Raw genomic sequence first — 17,509 nt, 5'->3', positions numbered from 1 at the left:
AGCGGACCAGGCCTTATCCCCGCTCACGGCACTCCCAAGAATCATCAAGAATAAGAACGATGTTTTTATCACGTATGTAAGGAATAAAAACTTTGTGTCATTTTCACGAGGCGGAACCGGAGTTTCGCAAGGACCGGACCGGACGGCACGCAACGCCGCACTGCGGTTGGCGATCTGTGAGGGGGAGATTTCGTGAATTTGCTATAATCCTCGTACTGTGTGCCTTGCGGGCTTTACCGGTGCTGTACGGTAAGAGTCGTAAACAACATTTGGGACAAAACTCACAAACAAAACATTATGCAAAAACGGTCCATTTACCGACTGCGAGCCGCCGATGAAACCCGGAGTGAGCGGCGATGTCATTTTAGGGCTCTGTCGCGTAAACACACGTACAAACATGGTTTATTTCACCACACAGAATGGCACTTTGCTTCACGAATGTCAACAAACCCTCCCCCTCATCAGTGTTTGTGGGGTCGGAGCGCTGGTCTTTCTTACCGTAACACTGACCACAGAGCTTTGCAGGGGAACGGCAACAGGAGTGAAAGACGGAGAGGGATGCTGTATGACCCACAGCATTGGTTCTCAACGTGAGGTCCGGGGACCTTCCCAGGGGTCCTTCAAGAGCTTCCACGTGGTCCCCAGCAATATAATCAATAGTTAAACTACCCAATTATTTAATCAACAAGAGGTTAGCGCCATCAGAGAATGTACAATAAATACTGTTCAGATCATGCTTTTGCCGTTATACAGGCCTCAGCAAAATATTCAATTTGTTTTCTTCTATTTATAAAATGTTTTGCATGTTATATACAGTGTGTGTATACTACTCGGGGTCCCAGAGACTAAATCTTATGAAATTGGACCCGGCCTAATGCTTATCGAATTGACGTGAAAAGGCTCGAGAATCAGTGATCTGCTGATCCCTTTCCACCTCAAACAGCCTCACGTAAATAACAGCGGGACGGGCCGGGCATGGGAAGCTTTTCACCCCCAGAGGAAAGAGGCAGGAGCTCAGAGCGGGCGGCCCCGCCCCACCCCCGAGCGCGGCGTCTGAGAAAACTATCGCATCTACTTAGCACGTACTCTCCAACCCCAGACCCTCTACGGCGCACGTTGATTTAAACACAATCAAGTCCACAAGAATTTGTCCATCCCCACAGAATAGTTTGTTTTTGTTTTTTTGTTTCTTTAGGGGTAGCATGATTTTTTTTCCCCCCACACATTAATACTGGGCCAGTTTCTTATTCACACATCATTATATTATTCATGGCTGAAGTTGTTGTCATCCCCGCTTCTAATTCTCTTCCCTTTCCACCACGGCAAATAGTAGACCATCATATGTCGATACAGAGCACCGTATTTATGCTTTCATGGAGGCACCAACAATAACATTTGTGCCCTCACTGAAAAATATACGGCGTTGCTCAACTGAGTTTGGAATGCCGCAACCCTGGGGAAAACAAATTAAGATACCCCGCGCCGGCTGAAAACATTTTGTCGCCGTCGAGCAGATCTCGCCGGCGCTCTGCTCCCGTGATGGAGCACGTGGCAGGCGATCAGAGACGCCTCTAATGGAGAATTTATGACGCAGAGTAAGCAGAGTTTACACTCGGTCTGTCTGCGAGCATTGGACCTGACGGCACGCACCAAGCCAAACACGCTGAACTCCACCCCCGAGCCTCGCGCACGCGCACACACACACACACACACACACACACAGAGGCGAAACAACACAGCTGTGTCCTCTCTCCGATAGGAGATAGGAGGAGGGTGTGTTTGGGAGAGGAGACCTCACAAAGGTCAAACACTGAAGGCTTTTCCCATCACCTGGAAATGAAACACATTCCTTTTGTTTCATGCTTTCCACGTCTTATCACTTAAACCCCACTTCACCACTTATTCACTCCAGGCATCTGTGTGTTTTGTGTGTGTGTGTGTGTGTGTGTGCCCGCGCATTTTGTCAGCACATGCACATTTGCAGAGGTGTGTGTGAGAAGAATGGAGAGATTGGAGAAGGGGCGGCTGGAGAGGCTGGTGTCGAGGGGTGAGGACAGGCGGAGCGTTCCTCCTGTCGTGGGTGACAGAGGTGCAGAAGGGTGGAGGGTCAGAGGACCCACCTCTCCGCCAAACGCCTCGCGAGGTGGAGGAGGCTCCCGACTCCTGTGTTCTGTTGTGGTGAAAGTGGGTTTTTAAGTTGCATGGATCTCTATTTGTGTTTTTTGTTTGATTGTAACAGAGGCTCGTCGTGTTTCTGTGTGTGTTTGAAGTCTGCTGTGAGGTCCCACTGGAGGAGTGGGGTGTGAAGGGAACCGTATGACTATTATTCCATTTTATGGTACTTTGCAATTTTACTCCACTACATTTAAAGGTAAACATCTGAGTTTTTACTCCCAAGATATAACGCTTTATTGATCCCAGGGGGTGAATTCAGGTAAATTAACTGTACCATATACTGTATATATACAGTGTATATATATATATATATTTTTTTTTTTTATGCAAGCAATGTATGGTATTTTTACAATTATTAATTAGTTATTAAAAGCAAAGACAGTCTCTGCTTTTAATTAGACAATGGCATGACGACGACCAAAACTGCAGGTCAATGGAATATTTGTACAAATTCATTGTACTGATTTTAAATATTACTTTTACTTTTTATACTTACAATTCATATTGAGATATTGAATGAGGTCACTTGAGTAGTTTGCTTAAAGAAGGACTTTTATAGCCAGTAAAACTTCTACTTTAATATATATATGGAGTTGAGTTGAGTGGGGTGATGTGACATAGTCTTTCAGGATCTCTCAACATTCATGACATTGCATCCGCTGTTTTCGGGGAATGTGACGCATCGGTATCAAACCGTTCAGACCGTTTTCTCACGGGAACCAAGTGGGCGCGTTTCGAGCGCAGCTGCGACTTTTCCTTACGCCAGGTCCAGTTCTCCATGGGTTAAAATGTCATTTTATCACACAGAAGCTGTATCCTGCTCGAACGCCTGTGTCTATTAACCAGGTTAAATAGATGCTGTTTCGTACTTCTAGTCGTATATTATATCCACTTTTAAATTCTCTGGAAAAGTTATTATGGACCAAAAAATTGTAATCCAGTTCTAAAGAATTAAGAGGCAGAGCAGACTGTAGACATGCTGCTGCATGTTGCTGGGCCGGTGAATGACAGGGAGTCCGCAGCAAAATATGGTTTATTTTCTATTGAATTAAAATGAAATATATGTACAGTATATATATATATATATATATATATATATATATATATATATATATATAGTGCAAACAACTAAATAATTCTTTAAATCGTATATATGTATATATTTCCTTTCATCTGAATTCATCCCCGATGGGAATTTGGCAGTTAGAGCAGCTCAGTGGGGAAGTGAAAAAAATACAATTAAAATAAATAAAACCTTTTTTTTTTTTCACTTCCCCACTGAGCTGCTTTGACTCCCAAATAATTAAATAATTTTATAAAAGTTATTGACTTAAAAAATGATTAATATAGTACCGGTAATTTATAAATAATATTGCGATGATAAGGGAGGTAGGGAGATAGATAGACAGACAGACAGATAGATAGATAGATAGATAGATAGATAGACAGACAGATAGATAGATAGATAGATAGATAGATAGACAGACAGATAGATAGATAGATAGATAGATAGATAGACAGATAGACAGATAGATAGATAGATAGATAGATAGATAGATAGATAGATAGGCAGACAGACAGATAGATAGATAGATAGATAGATAGATAGACAGACAGATAGATAGATAGATAGATAGGCAGACAGACAGATAGATAGATAGACAGATAGATAGGCAGACAGATAGATAGATAGATATACTATAGATAGATAGGCAGATAGATAGATAGATAGACAGACAGATAGATAGATAGATACTATAGATAGATAGACAGATAGATAGATAGATAGATAGATAGGCAGACAGATAGATAGATAGACAGACAGATAGATAGATAGATACTATAGATAGATAGACAGACAGATAGATAGATAGATAGATAGATACTATAGATAGATAGACAGACAGATAGATAGGCAGGCAGACAGATAGATAGGCAGGCAGACAGATAGATAGATAGGCAGACAGACAGACAGACAGATAGGCAGACAGACAGATAGATAGATACTATAGATAGATAGATAGACAGATAGATAGATAGATACTATAGATAGGCAGACAGACAGATAAATAGATAGATAGATAGATAGACAGACAGATTGATAGATACTATAGATAGATAGGCAGACAGATAGATAGATAGGCAGACAGACAGATAGATAGATAGATAGATAGATAGGCAGACAGAAAGATAGATAGATAGGCAGACAGACAGATAGATAGATAGATAGATAGATAGATAGATAGATAGGCAGATAGATAGATAGGCAGACAGATAGATAGATAGGCAGACAGACAGATGGATAGATAGATAGATAGGCAGACAGAAAGATAGATAGATAGATAGATAGACAGATAGATAGATAGGCAGACAGACAGATAGATAGATAGATAGATAGATAGGCAGATAGACAGACAGATTGATAGATACTATAGATAGATAGGCAGATAGATAGATAGATAGGCAGATAGATAGATAGGCAGACAGACAGATAGATAGATAGATAGATAGATAGATAGGCAGATAGATAGATAGACAGACAGATAGATACTATAGATAGGCAGACAGACAGATAGATAGATAGATACTATAGATAGGCAGACAGACAGATAGATAGATAGATACTATAGACAGACAGATAGATAGATAGATACTATAGACAGACAGATAGATAGATAGATAGATACTATAGACAGACAGACAGATAGATAGATACTATAGATAGGCAGACAGACAGATAGATAGATAGATACTATAGACAGACAGACAGATAGATAGATAGATACTATAGATAGGCAGACAGACAGATAGATAGATAGATACTATAGACAGACAGACAGATAGATAGATACTATAGATAGGCAGACAGACAGATAGATACTATAGACAGACAGACAGATAGATAGATACTATAGATAGGCAGACAGACAGATAGATAGATAGATACCATAGATAGGCAGACAGACAGATAGATAGATAGATAGATACCATAGATAGGCAGACAGACAGATAGATAGATAGATACCATAGATAGGCAGACAGACAGATAGATAGATAGATACCATAGATAGGCAGACAGACAGATAGATACCATAGATAGGCAGACAGACAGATAGATAGATAGATACCATAGATAGGCAGACAGACAGATAGATAGATAGACAGATAGATAGATAGATACCATAGATAGGCAGACAGACAGATAGATAGACAGATACCATAGATAGGCAGACAGACAGATAGATAGATAGATACTATAGATAGGCAGGCAGGCAGACAGACAGATAGATAGATAGATAGATAGATAGGCAGACAGACAGACAGATAGATAGATAGATAGATAGATAGATAGATAGATAGATACCATAGATAGGCAGACAGACAGACAGATAGATAGATAGAAAGCCCCCCCCATACTGCACTGTGTCCACGCACGCGCCGTGCAGCGGAAGCGCGAGGTGTGTGGACTGCGGAGTGGGCGCACGCGAGGCTCCAGCAGCGTCAGCTGCAGGCACGCGCCCGGGGCGGGCGCCGGACGGGGTGAGGTCACGCGAGGCGAGTTGTGCTCGCGGAGTGGGAACTTCAAAGCGGTGTCCGGTCGTCGTCCCCTCCGCCCGAACGGCAGCGGCAGCGGCTTTTCCCTTCCGTTCCCCGGGGCGTCGCCATGCACACCCCGTGCCCGCCGTGCAGCGCCCACGGGTCGCAGTAGGTCCTGGAAATCCGTCGGCGTCTGCAGGGTTGTGTTTTGTTTTTGGGTTGTTTTTTTTCTCTCTCTCTCTTTCGTTTTTTGCCGGGAGCCGGGAACCCGCAGCGGGGGCGTCCGGCATGCGGTGGCCCGGGGCTGCAACCTGGATCGCCGCCTTGGTGCTCTGCGGCGCCGCGGCGCAGTACTCCAGCGACCAGTGCAGCTGGCACGGAAGGTAAACTGGACGCGGCGCGGCGCGGACCGATTCATCCACGGGGGTCGCGCTGAATTCGTCGGCGGATTCAGCGCGGAGCCCCCGCGTTGGCGCGTACCGGCTGCGTCTCACGCTGAGGCACCTGGTGGTTTGTAATCTGTAGCCCCGCGCGAGAGAAACGACGTGTTTGTGTTCGTGTTTGTGTTTGAAGTTTGGAAAACAAAACAAACCAAAAAAAAAAAAAAAAGTTCATCTTTTTAAACTTCAACGAGTTCGTCTTCCTTTGTGCGCGGCTGTTGAACCCGTGTTGGATTTCAGGGATTCCACTGTTTGCTTCCATCGTGGCATTTGTGTTTGCGCCCCAACATGTTTCCCCCATTATATCCGTGCCACCATTTGATGCTTAGATTGTACATCCGAGCGGTCACCGAGGGCCAGATTTTGGGGTTTGCCCAAAGCCCAATTTAATGTACTGATAAATAATGATCCATAAAATGTTGAAACGCGCCAATACAGTGTTCTCACAGACGCGTGTTGTTTGTGTCTAAATGTGCCCCACTTGGTTTTTTGGGTTTTTTTTTACAACTTTTGTTCGATCGAACCACTTTGACCAATTTTCCCTTTCTGTTTTATATTGATGCGCATTTTTGAATCAAGTGCCTCGCTTTATTATTATGTGCTGTTTGGGGCTATTCTGCGTAAACATGAGACAAACGGCCGTGACTTTGATCACTCCTCCTGTCACCGGTCATAAAAACTGAAAAGCCTTCCCACTTGCAAGGTTTTATTGCGTCTACCTTCAAACGGTTCCAAATTCCTCGAATGATCTTATCACGGATTAAAGGAGGCAGGGTATTTGTCAAAACACTATCCACTGGGTAGCGTCGATCCGAGTCAAAGTGCATCTAGTTGTAGGGTCAGATCAGATCATACGAATTTCAACACGTTTCACCAAATGAAAACCCCCTCCTCTGTCCCGCATGACCCAGTGGACTGAGTCACGAAGCCCACCGCAGGGATGTGGAGCAGATCTACCTCCGCTGCTCCCAGGGCTCCCTGAAGTGGCTCTACCCCACCGGGGCCATCATCGTCAACCTGAGGCCCAACACGGAGCCACCATCGGCAGGGAGAGCCGGCCTCCACGCTTGCATCAAGCCGCGGCCCGACTCCAAGGTGCGACCGAGACATACGTTCGGCGCGACGAGGCGCGCGTCCGTCGGGGTTTGAAAATCCGCGGAGCTCGGTGTTGAAAGCGTCTGCCTTCTCCTACCAGGGGGCGCAGGTCTACCTGGAGCAGGCCGGGGACCTGAGGCTGCTGCTGGGGGAGAGGGACCAGGCCCGGGGCGCCGTGCGCTGCTTTAGCCTGGCAGAGGGAGCCCTGTTCGTGGAGGCCGTGGCTCAGACGGACATCAGCAGGAGGATCACGGCTTTCCAGTACGAACTGGTTCCCAGCCACAGGCCTGGAGCTCACACCTACCCATACCTACTCTCGGACACCGGTAAGAAATAGCATGAACTGCTGCTGTTAGGACCACCAATGCCATTAGTTGACCTTCTTATAATGTAAATATTAATACTAATCATCATAATCATCATAATAATCTTAATTAAAGCTGCAAACAACCTTGAAGAAGCGTAATAATGTCAAACTTTGTACGGCCTCTATAGTGCTGTCCTTGGCAGGCCTGGTTTTATTTTGTTTTATGGTTCATGAGCAGTACATTTTCTGCAATTTGGGGGTTTATTATCACTGTTTAAAAATAATAATGATGGTAATAATAAGAATAACAAATACTTTACACTAGTCTATACAGGGCTTCTCTGGAAGAAAAATAGTTGCAAAACGGCACAGTGCGTAAAGGGACAGATTTTAAAAAAAAAACACGTAAAAAAAACACATTATTAAAAGAATATTACATCATTATTACATGATATATTAAATAACAGCGTTTATTCCATTTTCCAAACCAGCTCTTGCTTTTTGGGCGGGAGTCGAGTGAGCTAACACAAACTGACACGGAGGTCAACACAAAGGAGGCATTTAGCTCCTTGTCGAATTAAGTCCCAAACACACGCACAGACCCTCTGTTCACCGTCAGTGGAGGCAGCCCATGGGAAGTGAGTTCATAGTGGGAATAGAATTGGGGGTGATTTAATATTTTTGTTATTATTATTGTTATTGTTATTTTTGTTATTATTACGGTGGAGCACAGTTTGGAGTTCTGATCCTTCGCTATCTGCCTGTTCCTCCCTCACTCGACTCCCTGTCACTCTGATGGAAACAAGCAGGACGACCGCAGGGTCACGTCGGGGTCAAACCTCGGGTCGAGCAATAAGCTCTCAGCTGTCAATCAAGGCCCCTCCGACGCAGGGCGTTTTGGGTCGCCCACCCATGCGGGTAAACAAGAGACGCAGGGGTGGTAGTTTTTCAGGGCTGGTAATGCTAATAACAAGACGACAGGGAGGGGGGGAAAATGGGCGTCTGTTTGTATGAATCGTTGTTTATAAAGCTTGCCAGGGCCACGGGTTAATTCTCTAGGCTTAGCTCCAATCGCACACCTTCTCCTTTTTCCCCCGCTATTTTTTCTCTTGCTCTCTCACAAACGAAAACCAGAGGTGTGGGGGGGGGGGGGGGGTGGAGACATTTCGTATTTTGACGTTTTTAGAAGTAATCGCTGACCCCCGTTCTTCCCTCAGCTCCCGGTAAACCATGTTCAGATGACGAGGTCCTCATGGCTGTGTGCAGCAGTGACTTCGGTAAACGCTCAAACGCACCCAAGACACACACATAAACCGCACACAAACTAATCTATCACGCACACATAGTTATTAGCAGCTTAGCGCTATTCGGTGGACGGTTCCAGGGTTTGGTTGTGTTTTCACATTCATTCTCTGTTTTCCAATAACTGTCAATCTCCCTCCCCCGCCCCCACCCCTCACACAAGCTGGCAGTGGCACCATCCAGGAGGTGGTACAATCCTCCTCCCCGTCCTCCTCCTCACCCAGCGACCACTCCTCCGCCGTGGTGACCCTGAGCCGTCTCTTCCGCCAGAAGAGCGGGGTGTTTGTTTGGGGCGGCGTGCGGGGGAGGCTGTGGAGCGGCCGCGTCCACGTGCCCCTGCCGCTGGCGGCGTCCCCCCGGGACGACGAGTACCTGCTGACCGGTTCCGTGCATTTCGGGGAGGCCTGGCTGGGCTGCGCGCCGCGCTACAAGGATTTCCTGCAGCTCTATCGCGCGGCGCAGGAAGCCGGCACCAACCCGTGTGAAATGGACACGGCCTGACGGATCCCCTCACCCCAAATGAGCGGGTTTCCTGAAAAGAAAAAGTCCGAAGGATGGAGGGACGGAGGGACAGCTGGAAAGAGTGATCTGATCAGCGTGGGTTGGCTTTGATGGAGGCTGGTGGCTTGTGGAGGTGGACTCCGGTTTCACTTTGTCTATATGTCTAAAACGCTATCGGTTTAAAGCAGCGAAAGATTGGACAGGAGGTTTTCAACTGTAGACGTTGCTTTTGTAATCAATGCAATTGTAATATTTTTGGGCACGCAAGAGAAGGCATGGGTGAAGATGAAGTGAGCGGACTTTAAGTTAATTTTGTACATAACTTGTAAATATTTCTATGCCCGTCGATGCTTTCGAAATGCTTTCCTGATCTTTCTTGAAATGAAACTTTGCTTTGTGAAAAGCTCTTATGTATAATTGACAATTCCTTTCTTCTAAAAGAAGTGTACACGATGCAACTCTGTGAGTTTCCATGTGTGGATCCGTGTTGTTGTTTTGCGTTTTTGTATTCCTGCAGATTTTAGTGTTTTGAGCATATAATAAAGCCGTCCTGGAGCCTGCCTTTTTATATTTTTCTCCATTTCTCTCGTTCCCTGAACATTTATGAACTAGATTTAATGTGAATTAGGTAATACACATTCATTCATACACGGATGTTGATGTTGATCGACACAGACAGGGTGTTTTCTTTTGCTATTTGCAATGATTTTTACTGAGTATTAAGTTAGCCCTCGGACACCTACATGGATGACTGGCCTGGGAGGAAGGCATTCCAGAGTTAGTTGGTGCAGAGCGCTCTTACCCCCCCCCCCCCCAAACAACACAGACACAATTTAAATGTCCTCAGTCTGTTATTCGGCAGCAGAGCAGCAGTGTGACAGTGCCTCATTAAAGCAGAGGTCTGAGAAGGCATTGTTCAGGTTGGCATCTTCATGGGCACATTGTTGTCATGTTCTCCAAATAACCTCCCAAATGACCCAAAGCATGAATGTGTGTGTGTGTGTTTGTGTGTGTGTGTGTGTGTGTGTGTGTGTGTGTGTGTGTGTGTGTGCGTGTGTATTAAATGTGAGAAAGTCAGTATAGATAAACAGTAAGCTTCTAGTTTCTTCATAGAAATGTTTTTTGATGTGTTTCTCATTTCTGTAAATTTGTCAGTGCATAGTGTAATAACACTTACTAACCCGTGATACCCGATCTTCTTCCATAGAGTAATTCAGGATGAACAACCTCAACTTTTGTGAACCAATCAGGCTCTCCACAAAACCATAAACGGCACAATCCAAAATGTCCCGCCCTTAAAGTATTTATATAAAACAATTGCAAACAAATATTTGTAATTGTGTATACACAACAGATGTATACAACAGTGTATCTGTTCCTGTTTGTTTCCAGAATTATTTAATTACAGTGTAAGGTTATGCATTGAAAAATAGATGATTATTATTATTTTTTTACACTGACACACTACACACAGAAAATAGAAAAGTCGGTGGAGTGACACCGGCTCAGCAGATCGGACCACTGGGCCGATGTCGAGACCATTCCGTTTGGATGAAGATTGGATGAGCGCACAGATCTGTGTCCGTCTGCCTCTCCCTTCTCTGTGGCTGTCAACAGGGTGTGTGACGCTTTCTCTCTTTCCTCAGGAAGAGCAAGAATGGAAGGAATGCCCCCCCCCCCACACACACACACACATTTTGCAGAGTGAAAGCACATGTGCTCCATTCTCAAGAATCACATCTTTGTCATTATCTTTTTAACAAGCCCCTACTACAGTATATGACGCTTCCTTTCTGTGTGTCTAATACGTAGATACTTAAACAAATATCTATGTTTGTTTCCACTCATTTGTTTAACATATATCGAAGTGCCTTGCATTAGGGTAAGCCTCCTCAATTGAGTGTGTATTTTTAAAGGAGGGAGAAAAGTAATACGCTGATTTAGATCAGACCCTGAGGACTCTAAAGGGCCACGTATGTAACAGAAGCCTCAGCTCTGCATCATTCTGTGCATCTGTGTGTGTGTGTGTGTGTGTGTTTGTCTGGAGTCGTAGCTTGAGAAGGCCACAACACACACGCTCCGCGCACTGCCAACTTGCAAACAGTCCATGCAGCAGAAACCCAAGCTGCCTGGCACTTCACCCTGGCAGCAGGCCCACTGCTCCCAGGATCCCGGATAATTTGAGACACACATGTAACCGTCTTCAGGGCTTAGCAGCGACCCGCGGGGTGAGAGCCTGCAAGGAGCAGCTCCGTATGCGAGGCATGCAAAAAGGAAAGCTCAGCAGGCAGCTGCACACCAGGGGACGCATGAAGGAAATACATGTATGTATCCATGCACATGGATGGACACACTCTGGCATGTTGGGATGGAAAGACCGGAGATGGGACGGACCGGTGTCCGGGCGAGGCACAGGTGGTTGTTTTTAAGTTTAGTACGTCCACAGTGTGATCTCCGTGCGGTCCATTCAGAAATAATGAAATACTTACTTACTTTCAGCTTTTCACGGGATATCTGCGATGTGCCAAACTAGGCCTGCTAAACCACACTGAAGTATTTTGTTTCTGAAAGACCTGTGATACTGCAAGGAATTTGTCAAAGGGCAGAATGAACGAATACTCGAGCTGAATACTGACTGGAGTGAAGAGATTAAAATGCAAACAGTGCCTCTCAGTGGCAGTAAAATGGGAACGCACGCGCCAATTATTAATTAAATAAATTCCACTCAGGGGCTGTGCTGGTGATTTGGAAGCCCGAGGCCAATGTGAAGTCCTTCTCCACCGCACTTGACGTAAGCACTCAGTGAGCAAAGCTAAATGAGAATTCTACCTGAACCATTCGTACGCTCCTCGCTCATTTAGAAGAAGACAATGGGACAAGAAAAAGAATATGAATATATTCGCCAGATCGCCCTCACACACACACCGTGGCTGTTTTAGGACGACATATGGAATGGAGGGATATATTTTTGTAATTTTATACTATATCAATTACAACATTTCATCGTATGGGATTAAAATAAAATCCCCCATATTGAACGGTATAATAATATAATTAACAAGACTCGTCTGCGCTGATGATGATCCTTGTAGTGCCCTGGTTTATTTATCTTATGTAATTAATTCAGACAACTTACGTACATTTGGTCTTGGTGCTTGTTCCATTTTGACCTGGTGGTGTTGTAGGCATGGACTAAAATAAAAAATCTGTGAGTTGCAGAATCTGTAAAAGGAGCTAAACCTTTCATCACTAAAGTGCCAAGACTACTCTTCCCCCGCCCACCATGTCTGCATCCACTCTGTACGTTCTCTAAGGGCCTTTTTTTTTTTCCTTTTTCAAATTATTGGGATACCGATGGGAAGTGAGTGATGCACAGCACTGGTCGCTGGAGTGACAACGAAAAAGAGCGTTTTTATGAAAAAGTATACAGTATGCGATATCAGAAAGATAACGTTTCTCTCTGATAAGCACCAGTTTACTAATTCTCCTTCCTATGATCCATTCATCATAGGAAAACTGAATTTTTATGGAAAAAGAAAAAATCTACACTAATTCACTGCTACTGCTATCACATCTACCAACCTATTTTCTACATCAAAATGCCAAATCCTTGTTTCACTTTGTAACCAAGGCAGTTAATTTGTTATTAATATTCCTATTCCTGCCCTGCCTTTCAAGTTGAATCAATAACTAACGCGTTGTGTATTGTATTTTTTTTAACTGTGAAATTGAGCTCCAGAGATTTGTCTGTGTTGTTATACAACATTTTATACGTTGAACATTGTGGTGTGGGGATGGTCTGGTTTGAGCAGCCACACCTGACCTGGATCTAGGTGATCGGGATCAGAGTGGCTGCATACCTGCTGCTCAAGATTCAAGATTCAAGATTCAAGATTTTTATTTGTCACATACATATACATACTTCCATACATATATGCAGTGAAATGTAATGCAACGCACCCGGTGATAGCACACAATAAGTCCTAGGAAAAAGTACAAAAATAAAATAAAATAAAAAGTAGAAAATTCCTTTCTATAGACCGACTAACTGACTCCTAAAACGTAATACAGTAAGTGGAATACTTATAGAATAAGATAAAAAATATATAGAATAAAATACAATAAAAAATAAATTGAAATAAAATGGAATAGGTTGAAGGAATATGGCTATGTATATACAGATATGTGCATTTAAAGTGGCATGTGAATTAAAGTGGCATGTGAATGTGAATAGTGTGAGGTAGTGTTTGGGATAATACAGCACAGTATACAACAGTACGGCGCAGCAATACGGCATCACGAACAACCCTGAACAGTGATACAGTATGCGGTACAGTATGCTACATACAGTGCAGTAGGTAGTGGAGCCTAGTGCATGGCTCAGTTAGGACCCCTGGTGAGGTCAGCGTTGACAGTTCTGATGGCTTGAGGGAAGAAACTCCGTCTCAGTCTCTCTGTTCTCGCTGCGTGACTGCGGAGGCGCTTGCCTGACCGCAGCAGCTGAAACAGTCCGTTGTTGGGGTGATGAGGATCCTTCATGATCCTACGGGCTCTGCTTCTACACCTCCTGGTGTATAACTCCTGCAAGGGGGGGAGGGTAGTTCCAGTGGTACGTTCAGCTGAACGCACCACCCTCTGCAGGGCCCGCCTGTCCTGGGCAGTACAGTTCCCAAACCAGGCAGTGATGTTGCCTGTCAGGATGCTCTCCACTGCTCCAGAGTAGAAGGACTTGAGGATCCTCACCGAGACCCGGAATTTCCTCAGCTGCCTGAGGTGGTAGAGACGCTGCCTCGCCTTTCTCACCAGAGTGTCTGTATGAACAGTCCATGTTAAGTCCTCTGTGATGTGGACTCCCAGATATCTGAAGCTGCTCACCCTATCGACAGAAGTCCCATTAATCCACAAGGGCGCGTGCGTCCTCGATTGTGATCCACGCCTAAAGTCCACAATCAGCTCCTTGGTTTTGCTGACGTTCAGGTGGAGGCTGTTGTCCTGGCACCAGAGTGACAGGTCAGCCACCTCCTGGCGGTAGGCCTTCTCATCGCAGTCGGTGATCAGGCCCACGACCACGGTGTCGTCAGCAAACTTGATGATGGTGTTGGAGCTGGACCTGGCCACACAGTCATGTGTGTACAGGGAGTACAGTAGGGGGCTGAGGACGCAGCCCTGGGGGGATCCTGTATTCAGGGTGAGGGAGCTTGACATGTACTTCCCCACCTTGACCACCTGGGGGCGGCCTGTGAGGAAGTCCAGGATCCAGGTGCACAGCGGAGCATTCAGTCCTAGCTCCAACAACTTGACAGCCAGTCTGGTGGGGACTATGGTGTTGAAAGCTGAACTATAATCAATGAACAGCATTCTCACATAGGCCCCCTTCTGGCCATCCAGGTGCGTGAGCGTGGTGTGCAGTACCTGGGAGACCGCGTCATCCGTGGATCTGTTCTGCCGGTACGCGAACTGCAACGGGTCCAAGGTGCGGGGGAGGGAGGCGCAGATGTAATCCTTAATCAGCCTCTCGAAACACTTCATGACCACCGAGGTCGCGGCGTGATCTGATTTCCCGAAAGCAGGAAGCGACACGGGCTTGTATCCGTTCTTGTAAGGAGTGTAACAATGGTCCAGAGTTCTGTCTCCCCTGGTGGCACACGTGATGTGTTGGTGCAAATTCGGCTGAACTTTTTTAAGGTTAGCCCTGTTAAAGTCCCCAGTCACCACCACAGCCGCGTCGGGATGTCTGTTCTGAAATCCGCACAACACATCGTGCAGAACCGACAGAGCTGCGTCGGTGTCCGCTTGCGGTGGGATATAAACGGCTGTAATGATGACCGTGCTGAATTCCCGGGGGAGATAAAATGGACGGCATAGTATGGTCAGCTGTTCCAGGTTCGGCGAGCAGGAGTGGGAGAGGAATTTGGTGTTGTTGGCGTTACACCAGCGGTTGTTTACCATTAGGCAGACGCCTCCACCTTTGGATTTCCCCGACTCTCCCGTTCTGTCGCCGCGGAACACGGAGAAGGCCTCGGCTGGATGTATGGCTTCATCCGGCACCAGTGGGTTCAGCCATGTTTCCGTCAGGCAGAGGACGCAACATTCAAAACTCAAAACTTATCAAAACTAAAATTCAAAACTTATCAAATCAACTTGGCGGCATAATGAGAAGAGAAATCATGCTCGTTTTTGGTCTAACGAGCAACAGGTTAAAACTTCCATCCCACACACACACACTGTGCCGGAGGTCCCTGGTGCCAGTTCTCACCAGTTCTCAGTTACCACCCAACACCTGTCTGTCTGTCTGTCTGTCTGTCTGTCGGTCTGGATGCTTTCAGCGCACACCTGGCCAAGCCCTTGTGCTTCCATCGGCAGGAAACGAAGGGCACGGTGTTCTATCGGGTGGAACCAGCTGCGGGGCTCTGTGGGAACCAGCTGAAGGTGAAGAGAGATCCAAGGAAGTCCCATATCTTTGGATGGGGATAGAAGAATGGATGCATCTTCTCACCAAACGTCTCAACGTGTGTCTCTTTCAGACCAATGCCACCCATGCCATCTAGTCCCACACTTTGTTTGTTTATCCCTTCCCCTAAAAGGAGAGGCTTCTCTAAACGTGGCCGTCAGGCCGTACCTAGAGTAAGTTTGGACCGTCTGTCGGCAACACAGATGCACTTTACCATGAAAGAGAACCAACAAGGATGCAGGGGAGGTGGAGGGAACGCAGGAAGCAGGTGGGGCAGGAGGCACCGGCTGCTTAAATAGGCGGGACCATTAGGGCGTGGAAGCGCGTGGCGCCATCGAGTTGTCCGACAGAACTAGTTCCGCAAGCCACGCCTCATTTCATGGTGTTTGGACGTCTCGACACTGACAGAGCCGGCCGCGCGGCAGCCGTCAGGGGTGGGAGCGGGGAGTCCAAGCCTCCATGTCGTTGTTCCAGAATCCCAACTTCACCAAGCGTCTTCACCTTTTGTCGTCCGGTTTCCCTCGCACTGGGTTCTGCCTTGTACGTGCGAGTTTCCACTGAGGACAGAACAGCAGAGAACTTTGTGCTGGTGCTGGAGGACTGCTACGCCACTCATAGCCCCAACCCCGAAGACCTGATGAGGCACTTGATTCAGAATGTGTGTGTGTGTGTGTGTGTGTGTGTGTGTGTGTGTGTGTGTGTGTGTGTGTGTGTGTGTGTGTGTGTCTGTGTGTGATAAACTGTAGGTTTTATTTTTTCAACTATTAAAACGTATTGAATCATGCGGTTAAATTATATTTAGGGTTTTTTTCTCAATCTATTTTCTTATTTCTATCCCTGTATTTCTTTTTCATGTGTTTTCATTTTTTTATTTTGTCCTGTATTTAATTATCTTTTTTATAATCAATGCTTAATTTTTGTGTGTATTATGTCTTTTTGAACTTTGTAATTTTCCCAATTGTTCTTGGGTTTTTTCCTTATTTACTGATTTGATGATTAGTCTGTTCAGTCAAACGGGGCAACAACGCTCTGTTTGTTTTGATGGAGATAGACAATTACTGTATGTACCCCTGTTTATATTGATTCATATTAATATTACAACATGAAAAAGTAGCCGGGAAAAATAGCCACATTGTCAACACAGCGGTGAATAAAACGTATTCTAACTTTTAATCAGTTGCAACAACTGTGGTCAGATAACTATAGATATATATTTTGCTCAACTTCAACCTCAACTCTTGCCCTTGTACCTCCTGTGCTCAGGCGTCCCACGGAGCCCCGCCAGGTGAGGCTGGAGGAGAGCGGCTGGTCGCTCCGGGCTCGTTTCTCCGCCTCGCTCTTCCTCTTCACAGAGGAATACCTGGACGTCTTCCTCCACTGCGGCCTCAGCCTGTGCGACCACAGGGCCTCCTCCTGCGCCCCTGTGAGCTCATTTAGTGTCACCCCCCCGTTTCGTTCACCAGTGGAATCATCTCTATGTTTCATATATCTCCATTCCCTTTTCTTCTTTCTACAGATGTGTTCGAGGGGAAGAGTTCGTTCTGCATCAAAATCCATTTCCCTGAGGACGGTGACTGTTGCACCTGTCAGATGAGTGTCTGTCAACTATCGATGTATCTGTTTGTCTGAACTTATTTCTTTCTTCTTCTTTTTCTTTCACGGGGAATTAGAAAACGTGGAAGACCTTTGACATATTCAGGC

The 17,509-nt window shown here is 45.7% G+C and overlaps 2 protein-coding genes across 2 annotated transcripts; both read left to right on the top strand.

The window, feature by feature from the left end:
- Positions 1-5,554: 5,554 nt before the first annotated feature.
- On the top strand, positions 5,555-9,917 carry LOC307228802 (meteorin-like protein). The gene is made up of 5 exons (XM_079998598.1): positions 5,555-6,095; positions 7,064-7,247; positions 7,348-7,573; positions 8,772-8,831; positions 9,020-9,917. Exons 1-5 carry the CDS (start codon positions 6,001-6,003, stop codon positions 9,355-9,357), a joined length of 903 nt encoding a protein of 300 aa, XP_079854724.1. The 5' UTR covers positions 5,555-6,000; the 3' UTR covers positions 9,358-9,917.
- A 6,106-nt stretch (positions 9,918-16,023) lies between these two features.
- LOC307229410 (pancreatic secretory granule membrane major glycoprotein GP2-like) lies at positions 16,024-17,402 on the top strand (the record flags this gene model as incomplete). The annotated part of the gene is made up of 4 exons (XM_079999410.1): positions 16,024-16,076; positions 16,376-16,450; positions 17,072-17,231; positions 17,325-17,402. The coding sequence occupies 4 exons, from the start codon at positions 16,024-16,026 to the stop codon at positions 17,400-17,402; spliced, it is 366 nt and encodes a 121-aa protein (XP_079855536.1).
- Positions 17,403-17,509: the final 107 nt, after the last annotated feature.

The sequence above is a fragment of the Zeus faber genome (genome assembly GCF_960531495.2).
Source record: "Zeus faber genome assembly, chromosome: 4".
NCBI lineage: Eukaryota > Metazoa > Chordata > Actinopteri > Zeiformes > Zeidae > Zeus > Zeus faber.
Note: the sequence above shows the minus strand (reverse complement) of the source record. Positions and strands in the feature narration are given on the sequence as shown.